The following is a 19,708-nucleotide window of genomic DNA, read 5'->3' on the forward strand; positions in this document are numbered from 1 at the left end:
ACACAATCTGTAGATTGTAAAATATACAAATTTGCAAGTGTGGCGCTGTATAATACGTTTATTTGAACAAAACTATCAAAAAGAGGATGGTGGCGATTCCCCCCGCCACTCCAACCCATACCCCAGTCCACCTCAGGCCGGACATGATGGCGCTTGTGGCATATCCAATAGTTTCTGCAATCCCCTTCCAGCCCATAAAATCGCGATTTTCCAACACTGGCGGTAGATATGGATCCTTGTTCGGTTCTTTCCTTCCCTCTCCCACTGGAAATATTTGCGCGTCTGCTATGGGAATAATTGAGACTTCAATTTGTATTTGGCCCCTAACGTCCGTGCCGAAGGATGGGTGGGTGCAGTCGATCCACATCTTTGGTAAATAGTAAGGGCCGCTACCCTTTCTGGCCCTCTGAAAATCCGAAGATAAATCAAAGCTCACTTGACAAATCGTCTCATAGGATTGGATCACGGTGTAGTTACGAATTTGCAAATTTAAAATTGTGTATTCCGTGGGGATCTTTACGCTGTAAATAAACCGCCAGTTAAATACCCCTGACCCATCTTTGGAATTGTAGTGTACATCGGTATCATGCTCCAAGGTCTCATTTTCCTGTTGATATACTCCGCGCACAAACATAGAGATCGAACTTGCATCCTTCATGACCACATTTCTCACGTCCCAAATTACGACCTAAATGATACGAAATTTACCCTCATTTCATAGTCCTGAGAATCGTAATTTGTTAGTGCCTTTACTGGGCGTTTTCTGGATTCCGTGGCATCCATAATTTCGTACCAGCCCCTTAGGGTCCCATGGGAAACCGAGCTTCCGAACAATTTCAGCGTCCTAGGTAAATCCAAACGAACCTCAGCTCAATGGGTATAGTGTCCTGTTCCAGCATTTGAGAAACTATTTTGCTAAAGTACCTGTCCTCAATGTCGACTATAGTGGTACCGATTTCTTCATCGGTCAGCGACCCCTTATTCATCACCGAGATCTATGTCAGCTTATTTCTATTTTTGGATAATAACATCCTCAGGATCTGCCTTATCAAATGGATGCACAGGGAGTTGGTAAAATAATTTTATATTTAAATACCCCGTGACATTCAAATACGATAACACTGAAGCGCAGAGTTGAATACTAGCGGACTTACCTTGAGTATGGCATCATCGGGCAAGGAGCAGCCAAGCCTGTAGCAGATATTAAACTCGGGGTTAAACCCATGATTCTTGACGTTGGTGGAGTCATTCATACTCCTAGGCAGCCCACCAATCTTCCCTTCCTCGCAATCATTGCTTCTAATCCTAAGTCAAACCCTAGCGTACCATATATAACTGGCTATATCCTTACTGCCTGACGATGCACACAGCCCCTTTGCCTGGAGAATGTATGCCCTGATGACTAAATCAGTCGCTGTTGCGTATGCATTCATAATATCAGCCCGCCTCTTCTCAATTTTCATCCGCTCCTTCTCTATCTTTCTGATGGCCCCTCTATCATCCAGGCCGTCAGTGGAGCTAGCTAGTTGCGTAACGCTGCAGTAATACTTGAGAAATCCAATTGTCTCAGGATAGCCGACACTGGTGCATTTGAAAATGGGCGCGCGGTAGTACGGGAGCTCATCTTCGTTGATGTCACATTCGTATTCGTAGGGTATTTCGTCCCGCTCCATTCCCTTGCAATCCTCCTATATTAGAATAAGTTATGGGCAAATAGACGCGTATATTGATTATATGGTTATGTATGCTATGGCCTGGGTGCGTAGAATTGTGCCTGATTGATCAATCTGGAGATTGCTCTGGACCAAATAGGGATGTAATAAGTGGTTAAACTATTTGCCATGTGTGCAGCGAGGCAGCTCAAAGGACCGGGGCCAACGCCGCGGATACACTGCGATAATACAAATTGCATTGTGCCCATTCCTCAGCCGTCAGATGTTATAACCCATTCATTGGTTGTAAAGTTAATATATACTGATTCTAGTGTAAAAATAATATTATATCCCAAATTTCCTCACTGACTTTTCCCCACTGACACTCGCGCGTCAGTGGGGAAAATAAAGTCGTGTGTATCACTATTAATCATTAATCATTGAGAGCGGGCAGCAAAGAATATAACCCATTGGCGGCGAACTAATTAAATAACATGCAATATGGCAATGTTGAACCGGAAATAACTCACCACTTCCAGGTCGAAATCTAGGGAATTCGTCAACACTCCACTAGCACTCGCACCAGCTCTATCTCCCATTTCAAAAATTCCATTAAACGTCTTCATCGAAACAATTCTCGCTGCCGTTTTCTTTCTCTCAAACCCCTTCTTCTCCAAACAAATGTGCTCAATAGATTCGTCCAACCGTACATTTAAGTAATCCACATCGTCGGGAGGCAATGGCGAATTTCCAATCATCTTTATGCCCTTGCTTAGCCTGCTATCACTCTCTGTTTGGGTAGAAGAAAAGTCGTAGGGTTTGAACATTTCCGCGCATTCCCTCTTTTCCTCCTCATCCAGCCAGGGCAACAAAGAGTTAAGAGTAACTTGACCCAAGCCGATGTTGGTCTCGTTATCTATGACTGTAAATTGAAGCTGCACATGGTGTTGCATACGTTTTGGTAGATTGAGTTGAAAGTCAAAGTTTCGCAAAAAATTCCAGTTTGATCCGCTGCCAAAGGAAGGCCGTCCAGAATCCTCGTAAATACCAGAATGCTGACCAAAAGATATCAACACTCGGGGCTCTTCTATGGGTTGGAACATCCGTATCCCAATTAAAAGTAAAGATACTAGGCTTGGATATACCGTTGGACGAATATCATCAAAGAATTCAAATCTCTCAGGATTCTCTTGGTATACTTCGAGAGGAAGTAGTTCAAAGGCGACCAATATTTTGGGATTGCCAAAATATACGTTGTTTGTAGTCATTTCCACCCATTTTGGTGCCTTAGACCACTCCAAAGGTACCTGGTCCAAAGGGAACATGCCCGCGCATAACAAATTATCTCCGCCACTCTTCGTGTCATTATAAATTTGCAGTTTTATGTCAGGGGCCAAAAACAAATTTTCAGGTAACATAATCTCCAGCTCAAAAGACTGGTAGTACGTAGGGTTGGTTGTTTGCCTTGCCACATTCGTCTGTATAGTATACCTCCCCAATTCGATGTGGACGTATGGGTCTGGGTATGTATGTGAAAATAAGGGTACCCTTAACGCCTCGTATATCATGGCCCTGAAGATAAATTTTGAGATGTTATACCCCAGCCTTTCAGGCCTGCAGGTAGATGCTGTGATCTTCTTCACAGTTACGGATATCAAAACTGATAACTTATCAGGTTCGCCATTTGTAAATGAGGAAAGCTGATACCATTTTGGCCTGAATTCACTATCAAACGCATCGGAAAATGGAATTCTTTGCCAAGCAATCCTAGTTCCTCCCTCAACTCTGTAAGGGTCTATCGGTACAATACAATAAATAAACACGTCCCAAGGGTTGTCGCAAGACTCTAAATACGCTTTAAATTACCAGGTACCAGCGCAACAATTTCGTCAAGCCTCCCCGCCTGGTCTGTTACCACATAGCTCTTGTCCTTGGTAAGCTCTAGCAGGCCAGAATAAATCGAGTGAGGACCAAATGAACATCCTATTTTGATCATTTCATTGGTATCAACAAGGGGAATAACTTCGTAAATATCCACCCATACGGCACATTGATTCGCTGGTGGGTCTGGGATGGGCTTGCAAACCCTAGTGCCTGAGTCAAATGCACTATACCAATTTGTGGTAGGGTTTGTACCTGCGTAAGGGAAGAACTGATTAGAATACGGCCTCCATAATCTGTCTCATGATGTAAGGTGTCGATATAGCCCGTTAGTGAACTAAAAAAATCTACGTAAATATAATATATAATTGCGGAACAACAACAATTAGCGTCGATCCAAATGTATATTGTGAACTGTGTTTAATAACACAACGCAGAATCAAGATACTTACTCGAGTTATTAGGCCCATAAAAAATGTTTAGCCATTTGCCATAAATGCCTTTTTTCAGCAAACTTGCGAAATCTAGATTGTGCGAATATACTAATTCGTCGTTGCGATTCAATACATCCACCGTAACGAGCCCATCCTAAGTAAAATTTTTGTTACATAATTGGGTGTGAGACAGGGTATGTAGACCCCTGTTTGCCATTCTGGGTTGGGATTCCCGGCAATTTTGGCTGTCTGAGCTTCGATACCGCCAAAACGGACCCTAACGGATGGTTCAATGGAGGCCGTCCTGGTAAATTTTATATCCTCTCCTCGGTGTATATTCACATTTAATACATAAAGGGTGGGATTTAGGTCCAATTCTCGCCTAAAACGATCTCCATCAGATATCATTGATGAATCCTTAAATACGGGTACGTTGTCTCCAGGCCCAAAAATGCCCACTGACACCAATAGATACCCCTGAATTATTGGCCATCCTACCTTGTTTTTGGAGGGATGCGTAGGCGAAATTATCTGTACCCATGAACGGTGGATGCAATGCTGCGGTTTAGAGTATATCAAAGGAAAACCAAAGGCATGCACACCTATTAGGTGTGTGTAGATGCGATATGAATGGTGAACTTCGAAGATGATGCGATTGCGATCAAATTCGCGCTTGTCAAAATTTGAGTTGAAATTGAAACTACACTTGAATATGGAGTTTGAAGACTCTGGCTTGACAGGGGTCTGTTGGTAGGTACCACATGTTATTACTTTAACAAATAACTGTGGGATTACTTCACTTTCTGAAGAGGGATCGAAGAAGACAACGTCCTTTGCTTCATGAATGTCCACCTTTACAGAGTAGTTTTGCATTCTAACTGGTTTGGATTATTTTGCTACATGTGTAAAATTACTGTTAGCTGGGGCAGCCAGTGAGTTAGTTAGGCTAAACTAAAGTTGTAATGTTGCCCAAGTGCACTAATTGCGCCGTTACAATTCCTATCTCGTGTACAGAATTAACACTAGACAAGTTTTAAACTATAGATCCTTGCAATTTGATGTTATGAAAGATGATGATTTCATGCCTAACTTGAGCATTCCTCCTAATAATAATGTGAACGACGTTAATTTACCCCAAAATGCATATGTATAAGTTCAATGTACCGAAAATAGATCTGCCTACTTTGGATAATAAAATGCCGAAAACGCCACTACTGCCTACTACTGAGGAGGTAGAAAATTCCTTCATTTCCATGTTTAACCAAATCTGTGACAGTACTGCCCAACTTACAAGTTATATCCATTGGGGAGAGCCTTCAGCTCCATACTATTTGGACCAGGAATATCAATCTATAAATGATGAAATCGAAGCTAAAAGGGCTGTTACTTGCCCATTGGGAGAGTTGGACGTATTCAACAAAGAGCCAAATCGCACTGTAGTTGACACCACTATGTATGATTTGCTAGAGGTTCCCAGTAATGCTTCAAAATCGGAGATTAAAAGTGCATATCGCAAATTAGCATTTAAATATCACCCCGATAAAAATCCATCCAATGAAGAGTGCAAACTTAAATTTCAGGAGATTAGCAAGGCTTATCAAATTCTTATAAATGATGAGTCGAGACGTTCATATGATAGAGACGGATTGGAAGCTACCAAATCAATGGACATAATCGATCCTTCGTTGTTTTTCATGATGCTATTTGGGTCAGAGGAACTAGAAGAATTTATTGGAACCCTAAAAATTGCAAGAATTATACAAATTGTAAATAATCAGCCTCACGATACCCAAATTTCAATAAACAACGACATGAGCCTCAGTCAGAAGCTTAGGGAGGTTGAACTCGCCATGAATATACGCAAAATTCTTCTTGATTCCGATAAAAAGAATTGGATTAGGGATCAGATGGAGAAAATTAGGGGGATGTGTCAGGTGTGTTTCAATTATATTTTAAAATGATATACGGATTTTTTTACTTTTTATACCACAATGTACCCCACTATCTGTACTATTTGTAATGCCATAGTATTTATATTCTCTATTACAATTCTTAGGCCATGCACTGTAAATTGTATCGGTCTGCATGTTATGTGTGTAAATAGACAGTTTGTATAATGTATGTAATCACGCCTTTTTGTCTTGTATAATTTATAATTTTATCCTACCAAATTTTCATATTAGTCTACATTCGGAGATGTAATAATCGAGTCCATAGGCTGGGTATACGAAAACTGCTCGGATACATATATTGCTGAAATGACAACATTCCTGGGTATTGGCTCCACAATTTCCCATATTCAGGCCGCTAGCCGATCACTAGGTACATATAATCTATTGAATTAGGCAACAGCTGGTCAGCAGCCAAGTCAATAGCCAACGTAGCCATGGCAGCAACTAGAGGGGATGGGGTTGACGATGGCCCTGATCGTGAAAATGTCCTAGATAAGATGAAGGACATTATCACTAACTCATTGTCCCTAGTCGTCTATGACGTTGAATCCACCGTCAGCAGTGCTGCCTTTAAGGCCCTAAGGGATGAATCTGGTGAAGCCAGCTCGACGGAGTATAGGATTGAAAGAGCCAGGTCGCTGAGGCTTCTGGGCATTACAATGCAAGAGACTGCCGTGGAAACAAGAAATGCCAGGGGAGGAGTTCAACCGGATATCGTCAAGGATATGCAAGATGCCTTTGTAAAGGCCATCAAAAAACGAAACAGATAACGCACGCAATATCACTGTTTCTCATTATTAGCAGATTTATATATTAAACTCGGCCTTTTTAATTCGCTATCGTTGTACAAAAATTTAATTGTAATCTTTAATTAAATAATACGATATCTAATAGTATCTCAATGGCACCTTTATGTATTGAAAGCAATTATGTACCAGAACTAAATTGGAAAGGATCTTTCTCTCAGGCATATGGGATGTGGGCGTATCTAGACAAATTACAGGGCGTCATCTTCTCGAATGCGAGCGAGAGCTACTTTGTTTATCCCTGTGTCTACTGGAAGACCTGTCTCGGCTAGATCGTGACCTGTGAGTGTGAGGCCTAGACCCATTTCTTTCGTGCGATCTGGACCTGTCGCGGTGGTGGCGGTCCCTGTCATACCTATCCCTGCCATAGCTGCCTCTCACGTATCTATCCCTCCCATAACAGTCCCTGCCGCCGTAATTGTCATGCCTGGAATCTATGCCCCTGTTACTGTTAGCTGTAGCTTCATCGTAGCTTTTCGACCTAGACCTGGTCGTTTCAATCCTATCTGGCGAGTCATGATATTGAGGTCCAGCTTCCCTGGGAAGTTCCGATTTTTGAGCGATCAATTCGTTGAGGGTTCTCACAGCATCCCTGAGCTTTTGAAACCCTACATGTATCTTCCCACTAAAGTGTTCCGATAGACGGCGATCGCTGTCGCTGGCGCTGAGCAATGCTCCGCAAATCTCGCATGGCTTCAACTTTTGTGCGTAGTTTGAATCTCCATTTCGATCAAGTGTTTTAACTTTCAAGTGTTTTAGTCTTTCGATTTCTTCCATAACACGCAACGAGTCATCTACCAGTCCTTGTAATCCCAATTCTTCAGCCTGGAATCAGCAAAGTATCATGATTTGTGAAAACTCAATGTTTTATTAAGGGAAAAAATCAATAATATAATATACATACCTTTAGCATTTTTTGTTGTATGTGGACGTCTATGGCCCTAAGTTCCTCCATCACTAATACATCAAGAGGGTTTTTGGTTGGATCTTCCTCTGACGAAACCTAAATAAAGCTTTAAAATACCCTCATTTTGGCCTTGGTAATCTTCCTATCGCAGTCATGGATCATTGGTGAGATGAAGGCCAATGCTTCTTCTTCATAACCATAATTTTTGGTCAGCTTGACCTTCTCATACTCCGCTCGTAATTCTTCGGCATGTATTTTGCTGCATGGTCCCAAATAGTGTTTCTGTATAATATAATTAGGTGAAAAGAATAAGAATATTGTCAACGATGGCAATATTCTTATTCTTGATGGTAGAATCAGGAAATTATACCGTATTATCAAAAAGATCGTGTGGACATAGACCCGTAAGATAGAGTTTACAGACATCACGATCTCTGAAATCCTTTCCCACATATAATCCACCAGGAGCCTCCAATTCTCCCATCAACTGGGACAGTTGAGCCCGGATCTCATCCATTGTTAGCCCCACCTGCACTCGCATATACCACCTATACCTTACTACTAGGCAAAACGTTCATCACTATATCACTATATATCCGTACATTTTTCTAATGTGCATATTCAGTTGTTTATAACATTATGCCATTATCTATTGTGGTATAATTAATTGTTCATATATAAGTTTATTGTATATCATATTGTATATATATCTCCCAATTTCTATTATATTCTATATATAACGCATTAATAATAGTCTAAATTGTTGTAAATATGCTTAATAGTCTTTTTGTGTAATATTTTTGCCACAGTCTGTATAACCTAACTATTCCCATGGATGCTATTTTTAGTGGTAATATATTCCAGATTCTTCATGATCTCGTTTGCTTGTTGTTATTTATCGTTTAAAACTGAAATTTATATTTGGATACTTATATTTGCCACTTCGTTATTAAACAATTGTATCATAATGCCTACGGTGCCGTACAACCACTTCAATGTGCTGCTAGACTTAGTACATGGATACCAGATACGCCATTGCGTCTATTAGATACCAAACAATGTAAAGTTAAAATTTTAATATGATAAACTGCATTTTTATTCCATTGTCAAATGGAAAGTCTCATAAGTAGAGAGATGATGAAAACGCTATGCCCCTCTTCATCTTGGTCATTGCGTTTAAAAAATTTTGCTCCATAGTCGAGTTGTCAATGCTCCTACAAGCGCAGGCTAATTGCCTCAGCAACTCATCCAATCTTCTAAAAGAACGAATGACGGACCCTTCGTATTCCGAAGAATTAGCCAATATATCAGTGAACGATTCTCCCCTCGCCCACCTAAGGACTATCATCATGAGCGACGGTCTGTACTTTGCCACGTAGTTTTCCACTGTAATTTCAATTTTATTTTTGACCATTACATTCCCCACATTGCTTACTATTTCCTGTGTTATTCAATAGTAATAGAAACGTACAAAATATATAAATTATAAAATATAGAAAAACAGCACATATAGTGAATCAAACTAAAAATTTGCCATCTTAAGGATTTACAGCTGAGTTTCAGTCTTAGGATTTATAATATTCAGATCCACAATTCATAGTGTATAACCTATTAGAACATATAATTTAACATTTAAATACTATCCAAATATACAAAATTTAACGCTTTAATATACTAACCTGTATCTTGGCAAACCCATCCGCTAATTTCTGATCATTGACACTATGTACTTCATTCTTTTCATCATGCACCAAACAGCTCAAATAAGCACAGATATAATCAGGCTCCATCCCCTCAAAAAAATTGCTAAATAATAGCTCTGTCACTATAATTTCATCTGAAGCGTTTATTTCACAGGCAAATCTTCCCTTATACGTAACAATTCCCTCACTACTGATGTAGCTCAAATCTACAAGTACCCCCTTCATAGCTTTAAGTTCTTGTGACAGCACTAACCTATTGTGCAAAACGAACTCCTTTTTAAGTTCATTTTCCCTATCTTTGAGCTTGATATATTCCAGGTAATTCTTGTATACGATATCTAGGTACTTGAATCCAATTAGAGGCGATGCAGATATTTTCTTCTCCAAATCCCCAATCGCTGCAATAATTTCACATAGCCTTCTATCCTCAATTCCTATATGTTTAATTGGGTCCAGCAGTGGCATTTCGTGTAATTCATCATTGCCCCTAAACCGTTTGAGTATATGGTCAAATTTGTGCCTCAAATCAATCTGACAAGTAGATGATGAGACCCTGAAGTTGCTGTCAATCTTCATTCTTATTTGGCTCCATTCTACAATGCAGTCCAATGTGAATGGGATTATCTGAAATGTAGACTCCGTTGCAATAGTTGAAGGTACAGGACAATCACCATTAATGCTAGTCTGTGTACAAGATACAAGACAGTCTACAATGTAAACCTTTCTCTTGTCCTTGATCTTGATACGGGCTGAACCAAAGCAAATCCCCCACCCCCAATTTGCACCTGTAGTTTGGTCCACAAGTTTGACTAATCTGCCTAGGTTGATAAAGTCTAATATTTGGTCTGATTCGCTGATTATCATTCTATATTCCTCCCTAGGTTTCACACATTAGTACCTTAGTGATGCTATTTCATGACGCATTAGGTAGTAATTGGCAACCTCTGCATTTACGTCGAAATTAGGGTGCTCTTCTTCTGGTATATTTGCCATTTTTAACACATTTTTCATCTCCTGTGTTTTCTTAGATGATAATTCTAGTTGTTCTTTCATTTGTATAGTGGCTCTACATAATCATCTGCTTACTTATCCATTTGGAATTGATGAAAAGATCTCTCTATCATATACTCAGGAGTGGTCCCATCGTTTCTAATTAGGTTCAGTAACATGTTATAGCCCAAGTAGAATTTACTATCTAAACGACATGCATCCCCTAGAAATAGCTTCTTCATTTCTTCTATTTTCATAGATTCATCGATCATTACTATGACGAGACCCCTATCATCTAGTCCTCTTCTGCCTGCTCTTCCAGCCATTTGAATATATTCACCTGAAGTTATTATGCGATGGGTCTGACCATCCCATTTCTTTAGACCTGTAAATACCACTGTTTTGGCAGGCATATTTATTCCCATTGAAAATGTTTCCGTGCTAAACAGCACTCGTATAAGCGACTCTTGGAATAGGATTTCAATCACTTCCTTAATAATTGGTAGTAACCCCCCGTGATGAATGCCGATGCCACGTTTAAGCATTGGTAAAATTGATACTGCCTGTGGCAACTTCCTATCATCATCAGCTAAAGTTGCCATTGCATTTTGAAATATCTCCTCAATCATACTCTTCTCACTCTCTGAAGTTATGTCTAGTTGTTTTAGAAACGTGGCATTGGCTTCGCATTCATTTTTGCTGAAACAAAATATTATTATGGGTGTATACTTGCGATTTTCACACATTGTGACGATTTTTGCGATATCGGGATTTGCCCTGGATCTCATTTGTTTGCGATCAATTCCACTACTACTTGGTCTCAAAGTTGCCAAGGCTTGATAAAATGCTTGCTGTTTGAAATTCTTGTGTTCGTCCAAAATCATAAAAATACCATCACCGTTAGCAGGAAAGATATAATGCTGTAACGGCGTAGGCCGGAAATCGGTGTAAATAACATGGCAAGGTTGGTGCTTGATTCTGCAAATCCATTCAGCAAATTCAGTTGTGTTAGATAGTGTAGCTGATAAAAATACAAATGTAACAGTGTCTGGGAGCATAATTATTGTTTCCTCCCATACAACCCCCCTTTCCCTATCTCGCATATAGTGGATCTCGTCAAAAATGACATATTTCATTTCCTGAATAAGCTCGTTGCCCCTGTACAACATACTACGCAAGATTTCTGTTGTCATAACCATTACTGACGCCGTTGGGTTAAGAGTGATATCACCAGTCATCAAACCGACATCCTTAAATTCATCGGAAAGGTCCCTATACTTTTGGTTAGATAGCGCCTTAATTGGACTAGTGTATATTACTCTATGCTTGTATAGGATGCCCATGGCAATGGCGTACTCTGCTACCACCGTCTTGCCGGCACTGGTATGAGCGGCCACCAGTACTGATTGATTATTCTCCAAACACTGAATAGATCTAAGCTGAAACTCATCCAGCTTAAATTTATATTGTTTGGCTTGGGGTATATATTCAGGATCGAAAATTGGCAATGTCGTTTCTGGCAATCGTACAACATGGTGACTGCAATTGGACCCAGGTCTTACACTCAATTTTTCGATAACAACAGGAACACGGAGACTAAATAAACTATCCTTCCTCAGATATTTACTGACACCCTCATTATCATCGTCGGAAGGACGTTTTGAGCAAGCCATGATGACGAACTTGAATATTGTTTGTGATATGCCACATAACTATGTGTGCATATATTTTATTATTTAGTAGAGTCGTTTGATTTTAATAGTTATATTAGTTTTGTCTGCATTTTATTTTGATTTATTTCTGTTAGGAATAGTTTCCGTGTCATCTATTATGATATACGAGTATCAGATAACAACAATTGCATTTAATTTATTATCTAAGGTATAGTTTACGATTTGGGATCTACATTATCATGTGTCATTTATAATTGTCATATGTTATCTGTTTTTTCTTGTAAATTGGCATGATTTAGTATTTGTATGTAAATCCTGTCAATATATTTAGACAATATTCTGTTATAGCATATCATCTTGTCTAAAGTTATCAATAAACTTCTGTTCTAAATATAACATTCAGGTTATTAAACTGGACTACAAGTAATCTCATGCGTTTGATGTTTATAGATGGATTATGTTTTATATGTGTGTATACTAATTGTTTAATTCAATTGGCAGCATGTAATTACATCGTCAATTGAATTAATCAGCGCAACTTTTGTAAATATAACTATATATATTGTATAAACAGTCCATATCTCACTGATAATTCGAAGGCTGATAACATTGTTCCCGGGTGTAAAGTGATCCTGTGAATTCGGTATTGGATCGGGAATATTTAAATTGATAAATAAAATTCTGACTCCAGCGAATGATAAAGCCTATAATAAGAACTATTATTTATATTTAACGATTATCACTCGTAGAGTGGCGATTCTGAGTCTCTATTATGTAAATAATTTTAATCTCGTCTACGACATTGATGCTAATTGCGTATAATATTTCTAATGATCAATTAGATACATCATTTTTGTTATTTTAAATCCGTTTATAAGATCAATATTGACTATAATAATTTTATCTTATGCATATAGTTAGATAAATTAATTATAAATTATTTCATTCTCAATATTTGTGATTCATATTCAAAATTTAACGATCTCTATATAATAGACTAATATAATTCTAATTTAATATAAAGACATATTAACAACACAAATGCCGATACGTTAAACCGATCGAAAATATCTATAAACACAAGCAATACATTAAATTTTACAATAACTTACAAAACATAAGATCTGCAGTATAAACTATTACCATACCAAATGCATGTGATAAATTAACTAATGTTTGGTAACCACTAATACCTTACACGGCTGTCCTAGTGGTAACTTATCCATACTTAGCGGTATGCTGTACATTACAACGTCTGTGCCCATGTATTCCACGACCCTTACATCCCGAATCACACCCATTCTTTGCATTTTAAATGTATTACCAATGCAGATGTCATAAAAGAGTTTGTGTTGCTCCCCTTTGTAACTCCAGATTGAACTGATTCTCACGCTATGCAGCTTTGATAGGTCAAATCCACTTGTCAATTCCTTAGTGAACTTCCCCTCAATATTTAGCGTGGGTGCCAAATTTCCCTGTATTAATAATTTATTACCTTAAATTTTATAATACACACCAGTGGTACGTAAAATAATGGTTTTGGAAATAACATAATTAGTGGTATAGGTAGTGTCAATTCATTAATCTCCTTTGTTATGTTTGCGATGTCACTAATCTGTGTGTTGGGGTTTCTAGTGAATATATCATTAATGGCCCTAAAGTAGACAGTAGGGTGAAATGATATATATTTTTGACCGCCGTGTTCATTCCAAATATTACCATTTCCAGTAGAACTCTCGACAAAATCCATCGCCCAGAATACACCTAAATTGTCATTGCTCCAGAACTCAAGCTCTCCAATTGTCTCTGTGGTTAATTTATCTAAGACGTTTTGGTCCAACATCCCAATTATGTTGTACATCCCCTCACCCATTGTATCTGCAGGCCTAGCATCAAATTGCGTCTCATTTATAGCCTCCTGATACAATGTACACTGAAAGTGATGTAAAAGCTTTGCCTTTGCCAAATAAAGTCTAGCGGAATATCTAGAATATGTAGACTTGGTTGATAGCATGCTGTCAATCAACTTCAGTGATATGATAATTTGCATGGTATTCCCAATTATTGTGCTCATTTTTGACATGTTTGTTGACTTGTCCCCCAATAAATCTAGAAATTCATTATATAATTTCTGTAGTGATATTACAGAATGTAACCAAGTGAGAAGTATAGGTTCAGGGCAGTAATAACTGACACGACTAGCCCGATTCTCATAAGTCATCATCTTATCAATATGGCACAATTGTTTTGTATGGTACATAGTTATTCCTTCCATTGCTTGCGATAATTTGTTTGAACATAGATAATGTAAGATTGTATACCACTGCGTTGAATCGTATGTGATTAAACTGTGAGTGATTTGATCAAAATAATTGGCAGCCAATTGGAACAACCCAGATGAAACACATCCATAAGCGAATATGTGATGTACCTTGCCAATTTCCAAAGCAAGGTTTTCCGATTTTATCAAAATCGGATACAATTTGGTTATATGAGTTTTAAGCACATTTTGCCACGAGTGGTAAAAATCTATAGAAATGATACGGTAAGTGCCTTGGTACAGGGTGATCTTGGGTATATTGTATGGGCCTAAAAAATACGATTTGAATATGCTCAAGTTCAGTGTAGTGGTGTCAAATGCATAATATTGTACTGGTAAGCATTTGAATATGGGTAAAGGGAGGTTTATTGCCTCAAAGTATCTAATGGATATATAGTACAATATCTGCGACTGGGTATCGTAGTTATCAAGTAGGCATGCCTCAAAATATTTCCTACTGTACCTAGTACCACTGGATCGCTTGATCATTTCTGTAAATGCGCGAAATAGTCTACAAACAATGTAGTGGTCTCTCGTTATCAGTTGTTTGAATAGGTAAATAATACATTCAGTCATCTCCTTTAACAGCAGTTTGTCAACATTGTCATTGATTGTTTCGCTTAAGCAAATTGAATAAATCTTGGAAATTAGTAATATTAATTGCCTAATATCATTCCACTTGGAGCTGGCGATGGTGTTGCTAGCTACCCTAATAACGTCAATGCCAAGTTTGATACAATCAACAATATCGATGTTTCGAGATAAACGAGCAGGATTAGGTAATTCATTGTCACTATCGATATTTGATTGATCATTTCTGTCTAAATTTGTAGGGACATTCCTCTGTGCCCCTTTATATGATATGTGAGTGTCTCTCGTAATATTTACGGATACTAATGAATCGAAACATATCTTCAATACAATATAGCCAATCTGGGAGATATTTGACTGTAAAAATTGCTTAAAATCATGGTTGTACAAAAAATTGTAGCACTTTTCATGCTCTAAAGTATAGTTGTATGTCATATCCAAAATATCCAATCCGCTGAGATTAGTATCAAAGTTTATCAAAGTTAAATAGATAATTGATGCATCAATTTTGCCATTTTTATGAAGAGTTATCAATGAATTAAATACTGAGCAGTGTATTTTGTTTGTTATCTCGCTGAACGGTTGCTGCGAAATTCGTAAACATAATGTAACCAGTTCAACACACTGTTGCGATGCTATTGTGTCATTGTATACCAATTTGCTGGTGCATTCATAATACTTACATAAAAGTTCAATTATGGGCAGACAAACTTCAGTGCTTGTTACCCGTGCTATATTTTGATTTAACGAAGTTATGGTCTGCCAGCAGAGATTATAGGCTACGTGGCAGCAGTTGGCAATTGACAAGGGCAATGATGAACAGTGATTGATGAACCTTATGTGCTGAGAAAAATGCTCAACTTTGAAATTAGAATGTTTTGGATATAGTAGGGTGGTGAAGTGGATAGCCACAGACTCTGGCACGAAACATATTATATTCTGTAGAGCATCAACTACAGCATTTGACATAACGCATTCAGATATTTGATCTATACATTGGCTTAGATTTGATTTTAGTAGGTAGAGCAAATTTCCGTTGGTTGCAGCGGTGATTGGCGCGATATTTGCTATTTCTGTGCCAAAAATGCGATTTTTTAGGCTGTTGTTGGTTAGTGAATCTGCAATAATTTTTACCAAAAAATTTTGGCCCTTCTCATCACATATCCAACTCTGTGGCAAGCCAAGCAAATTATCATCCGAATATTTATCAAAAAAACCATCTTTCGGTGCTGAAATAGATTCCACCATGGAATATATAGAATCAATACTAGCCACAGCATAAGAAATCCTAGGCAATCTTGCAGAATACGTGAATACCAGATGAATTGTCTCGCGATTCTTAAGTATCTGCGATATAACCAGCGACTTTATGTATTCATCTGGACTCAAATGATGTATTTCGAATAGCAAACGGATTGACAAGAAGATGTATGACAACTCTTCTATCATCTGGGTTTGTGGTTCCTCGTTGTGAAACAAGCCGGTCAATTGCCGATGTTCATGGTAGCTAGTGTCAAATAGATCGCCCATAGCGAATGTTGATATTACATTCCCTATTTGTGATATGAAAAGCCCCAGACATTCGTTGTTTAAAGATGTACCAGAACTTAAATTGAATGATATTTCATTGTAAAGTTTAGGGGGAGTGTCACAATTGTTATAGTGTGCAAAATTTGCTGGATTCCAAAAAGAATTCAATTGTGAAAACTGTCCATTTTCAATTTCCAGTTTCTTGCGCTCTATAAATTCCACACATCTGCTATCTAACTCAGGACTAGCATTTTTGTACAGACTAGCGCTAATAAAAGGCTCATAATTTTCATTATGAGCCTTTGCTTTATTATTAAAATCCCCTAAGACCATAATAATAGCCTATAGGTACCCCATCATTACTCTTCCCACCATCAGGTACGACATAAGTAGTGTATGGTTATGGTATGTGGTAATATTATTAAAGTACAATTAAAGTATAAGTTTGAGTCAATTATATACCGTCTCCGATGCTTGTGGTTGACATTAGATTGTATATTTCACAATCGCGGACCACACTCTGCGCCATATCATTAACGACGGCATCATGGCGGAATACCAATTGATATATTTCGTTCGTGTTTGTGGAGTAAATGAATTCAAAACCAGGCCCCAAACTGGTGTCAAGAATTATACTCTCCACGCCCTCTTCGGTTTGGGTAGATCTGCATTTTGTTTCTTTAGTGGGCACTGCAGAGTTTGCCCAACGCCAAATGCCTTTGCCTATGGGCATAAACAACTCCCTTATATCACTGTAATCCCCAAAATAATCATAGTTGCCCCTATGGTCTAATGACCCAGCTTCATCATCATCAGTTGTATTTGCTATGGTGGGAGGTAGTACATATAGAGACTTGCCTTGTTGTAACAAATCACTGCCACTGCCCTTATAGTCCCTAATGAATTCGGTGTTTTGCATATCTTCGCTGCTCACGTTGGTTAACGTGTTAATTAAATTGGCACCAGCCCCTTGTGCCATTTGCTGGCAGAATATGTCGAACCCGTCCAATAAATCGTCCTGTTTCATGCCAAAACAAACTCTATCTGATGTTTCATTATCACTTATCCTTTTATTTGATATGATATCCCATAGCCACCTATCCTTCACAATACTCTCAATATCACAATCATCAGGATTGTGTGAAGTATATCTACATTAACTGCATATTTACCTACTTTAGCGAGTGCAAAATGGACTTTTTGCTGCCATCTTCATTAGAATAAACTTTATAGCTATTCAGTACTATGTTATCTTCCGAGTTCCTAACGGGTGTATACATTTTGGCAACTTTACTATCCCACTTCAAAGCATAGTTTTTCCCAAAGTCAATAACTTTATTTGCGGGGGTAGATTTCTTTTTATCACTAGATTTAGCACTATCAAATGTGTTTATGTCGGATTTTGGTGCATCCACTTTGATTTCAAACCTAGGGGTCTCAAATTTATCATGCTTGTTGTTGGTCCTGATGACATTGTCCAATTTGTTGGTAAGTTTACAACCCATCTTTATCACACCGTCTATTTTGCTCCCTAATTTAGACCCCAAGCTATTAGATTCGGTTGACTGAGATTCATTTTTTGGAAGTGAATTGATATATTTGTCTTTGGGGTAATTATTAACCTTAGTTGAGATGTCGTGGCAGCGGTTTTCTGGTATATAAAACGAAACACGTTTTAGTACAGTGGTTGATAATTGTCTGTCTACACTTGTTGTTGGATCTGGAATGACCTTCTGATTATTTATATTGTTTTTGATTATGCCAATGGTTTTAACACTCTTAGTAGGTGTGGTAAACAACGGGATGTTTGCTTGTTTGATTGTCATTGTTGTAGTATTATATATTTTATTTGCGATAAAGGCGTGTATTGATCTAGCTATGATATTTGAGTGGTAAGTGATATGGATCTAAAAATAACTACTGGGGTTGTGTGATGAACACAAGCGATTCAAACTTTTCCCTACATGTAAACTCCAATAATTCTACATAACCACAACTATTACTTTGATTAAATCCACCAGCAACATCACTTTCAATAAGTTGTTTTAGCGTGCCATATCTAGCCCGTACAATATCAGTGTCCTGCTTGATGTTTCCATTTAGGGGCTATGTTACAAATTAATTACTTGAGGCTCAACTTCTGCGGATAATTTCACCTGATCAATGATGAAATAGTCTGAATATGTTCGTTGCAGGGGCTAAATAAATAGTCTCATACGTGAATTAGTGATGGTGGCTCATTTTTGAAAAGACAGCGATTGGCAACAATTTCATAAAAAATATCCTCAGTTTTTACTATGTCAATAACCTGTTTCTTGTGTTGAATTTTTTGCAATGTATTGTTTTCCTCAATTAATCTGGCGTTCTCCCTCTGATAGTTCCTAATCTGTTGTTCTATCTTAGATCGTTTGGCATCTGTCTCGCATTCCGCTAATTCATATACTAAGTGATAATTCTAATACTCAAATCTTCTCTTTGCTCTAGATAAGCATCATAGAGTGGAGTATTGGCGAAATTTGCCCTGGTACTGTTGAAACTGAATGTAATGTGAAGTTACATTTGATTTATCTTGCGTCTAACTTCGTAATATGAGTTGTATAATGCATTATCTACGCTGTAAGGAGTGTAGGACTTTCTTGTAACATTTGTACGGCAGATTGCGCATTGATTGGTGCCGACATTCATTACTACATTAGATAGTGGATTCTTGGCGTTTGTAAGCGGAATTGTAGACTTACACTGGGTGTCAGCGCATTTGTCACAACTAAATTAGTAATTTTCTCACATAAAGTGTCCACATTGTGAAGATACAAGTAGGATTTTGTTGCATAGTGGTGTCACCGTTTCCAGACAGACGGGGCAATCATAGTTGGAACCCATGTAAACTGACCGTGATGTAATATTCCACTAGCTCAAATTAATCAATTTTATCGTCACTTGTTTATTACGTGACTAATGGCAACTTTTCATATTTTTAACTAACTACTTGCCACTACAACCAAATTATATAAACACTGACACATACATTAAATTATATTGAATGTCAAATGGTATTCATGATACAATAACTATTTTAAAATATAGTGAATTGGTTTCTATTAATTAGTAAAATGTGCAACAGCTAATATGTATTTTTAAATAATGGGTGCGGTGACAAAAGATATGTGAAGGTGGTGTATATAAAGATTCATATGTATTATTTGTCTGTTGAGCATCGATAGGCATTTAAGTGGTTGTTTGCATTGAATTAGTGACAAAATTCTCTGGAC

General features: G+C 38.0%; 7 protein-coding genes across 7 annotated transcripts; 1 reads left to right on the forward strand and 6 right to left on the reverse strand.

Moving 5' to 3' along the window:
• Positions 1 to 58: 58 nt before the first annotated feature.
• Positions 59 to 4,840, reverse strand: BMR1_01G03030 (Myoferlin; the record flags this gene model as incomplete). The annotated part of the gene is made up of 11 exons (XM_021482951.1): positions 59 to 688; positions 709 to 844; positions 865 to 995; positions 1,155 to 1,305; positions 1,327 to 1,688; positions 2,183 to 3,498; positions 3,519 to 3,746; positions 3,767 to 3,880; positions 3,986 to 4,121; positions 4,142 to 4,444; positions 4,466 to 4,840. 11 exons carry the CDS (start codon positions 4,838 to 4,840, stop codon positions 59 to 61), a joined length of 3,882 nt encoding a protein of 1,293 aa, XP_021337536.1.
• A 266-nt stretch (positions 4,841 to 5,106) lies between these two features.
• On the forward strand, positions 5,107 to 6,689 carry BMR1_01G03035 (X-domain of DnaJ-containing; the record flags this gene model as incomplete). Its single annotated transcript, XM_012792218.1, has 3 exons — positions 5,107 to 5,901; positions 6,151 to 6,289; positions 6,313 to 6,689. 3 exons carry the CDS (start codon positions 5,107 to 5,109, stop codon positions 6,687 to 6,689), a joined length of 1,311 nt encoding a protein of 436 aa, XP_012647672.1.
• Positions 6,690 to 6,926: 237 nt separating this feature from the next.
• BMR1_01G03040 (LUC7 N_terminus) lies at positions 6,927 to 8,149 on the reverse strand (the record flags this gene model as incomplete). The annotated part of the gene is made up of 4 exons (XM_012792219.2): positions 6,927 to 7,550; positions 7,630 to 7,728; positions 7,750 to 7,914; positions 8,003 to 8,149. The coding sequence occupies 4 exons, from the start codon at positions 8,147 to 8,149 to the stop codon at positions 6,927 to 6,929; spliced, it is 1,035 nt and encodes a 344-aa protein (XP_012647673.2).
• On the reverse strand, positions 8,753 to 11,998 carry BMR1_01G03045 (MTR4, SKIV2L2, ATP-dependent RNA helicase DOB1; the record flags this gene model as incomplete). Its single annotated transcript, XM_012792220.1, has 4 exons — positions 8,753 to 9,073; positions 9,312 to 10,212; positions 10,234 to 10,401; positions 10,422 to 11,998. 4 exons carry the CDS (start codon positions 11,996 to 11,998, stop codon positions 8,753 to 8,755), a joined length of 2,967 nt encoding a protein of 988 aa, XP_012647674.1.
• Positions 11,999 to 13,167: 1,169 nt separating this feature from the next.
• On the reverse strand, positions 13,168 to 16,772 carry BMR1_01G03050 (hypothetical protein; the record flags this gene model as incomplete). The annotated part of the gene is made up of 2 exons (XM_021482952.1): positions 13,168 to 13,473; positions 13,494 to 16,772. The coding sequence occupies 2 exons, from the start codon at positions 16,770 to 16,772 to the stop codon at positions 13,168 to 13,170; spliced, it is 3,585 nt and encodes a 1,194-aa protein (XP_021337537.1).
• A 121-nt stretch (positions 16,773 to 16,893) lies between these two features.
• Positions 16,894 to 18,265, reverse strand: BMR1_01G03051 (hypothetical protein; the record flags this gene model as incomplete). The annotated part of the gene is made up of 2 exons (XM_021482953.1): positions 16,894 to 17,590; positions 17,616 to 18,265. 2 exons carry the CDS (start codon positions 18,263 to 18,265, stop codon positions 16,894 to 16,896), a joined length of 1,347 nt encoding a protein of 448 aa, XP_021337538.1.
• A 91-nt stretch (positions 18,266 to 18,356) lies between these two features.
• BMR1_01G03051_2 (CDK-activating kinase assembly factor MAT1) lies at positions 18,357 to 19,319 on the reverse strand (the record flags this gene model as incomplete). Its single annotated transcript, XM_021482954.1, has 8 exons — positions 18,357 to 18,421; positions 18,443 to 18,545; positions 18,566 to 18,637; positions 18,658 to 18,881; positions 18,902 to 18,975; positions 18,997 to 19,126; positions 19,178 to 19,203; positions 19,225 to 19,319. The coding sequence occupies 8 exons, from the start codon at positions 19,317 to 19,319 to the stop codon at positions 18,357 to 18,359; spliced, it is 789 nt and encodes a 262-aa protein (XP_021337539.1).

This window comes from Babesia microti, chromosome I (genome assembly GCF_000691945.2).
Source record: "Babesia microti strain RI chromosome I, complete genome".
In the NCBI taxonomy this organism is placed as follows: Eukaryota; Apicomplexa; class Aconoidasida; order Piroplasmida; family Babesiidae; genus Babesia; species Babesia microti.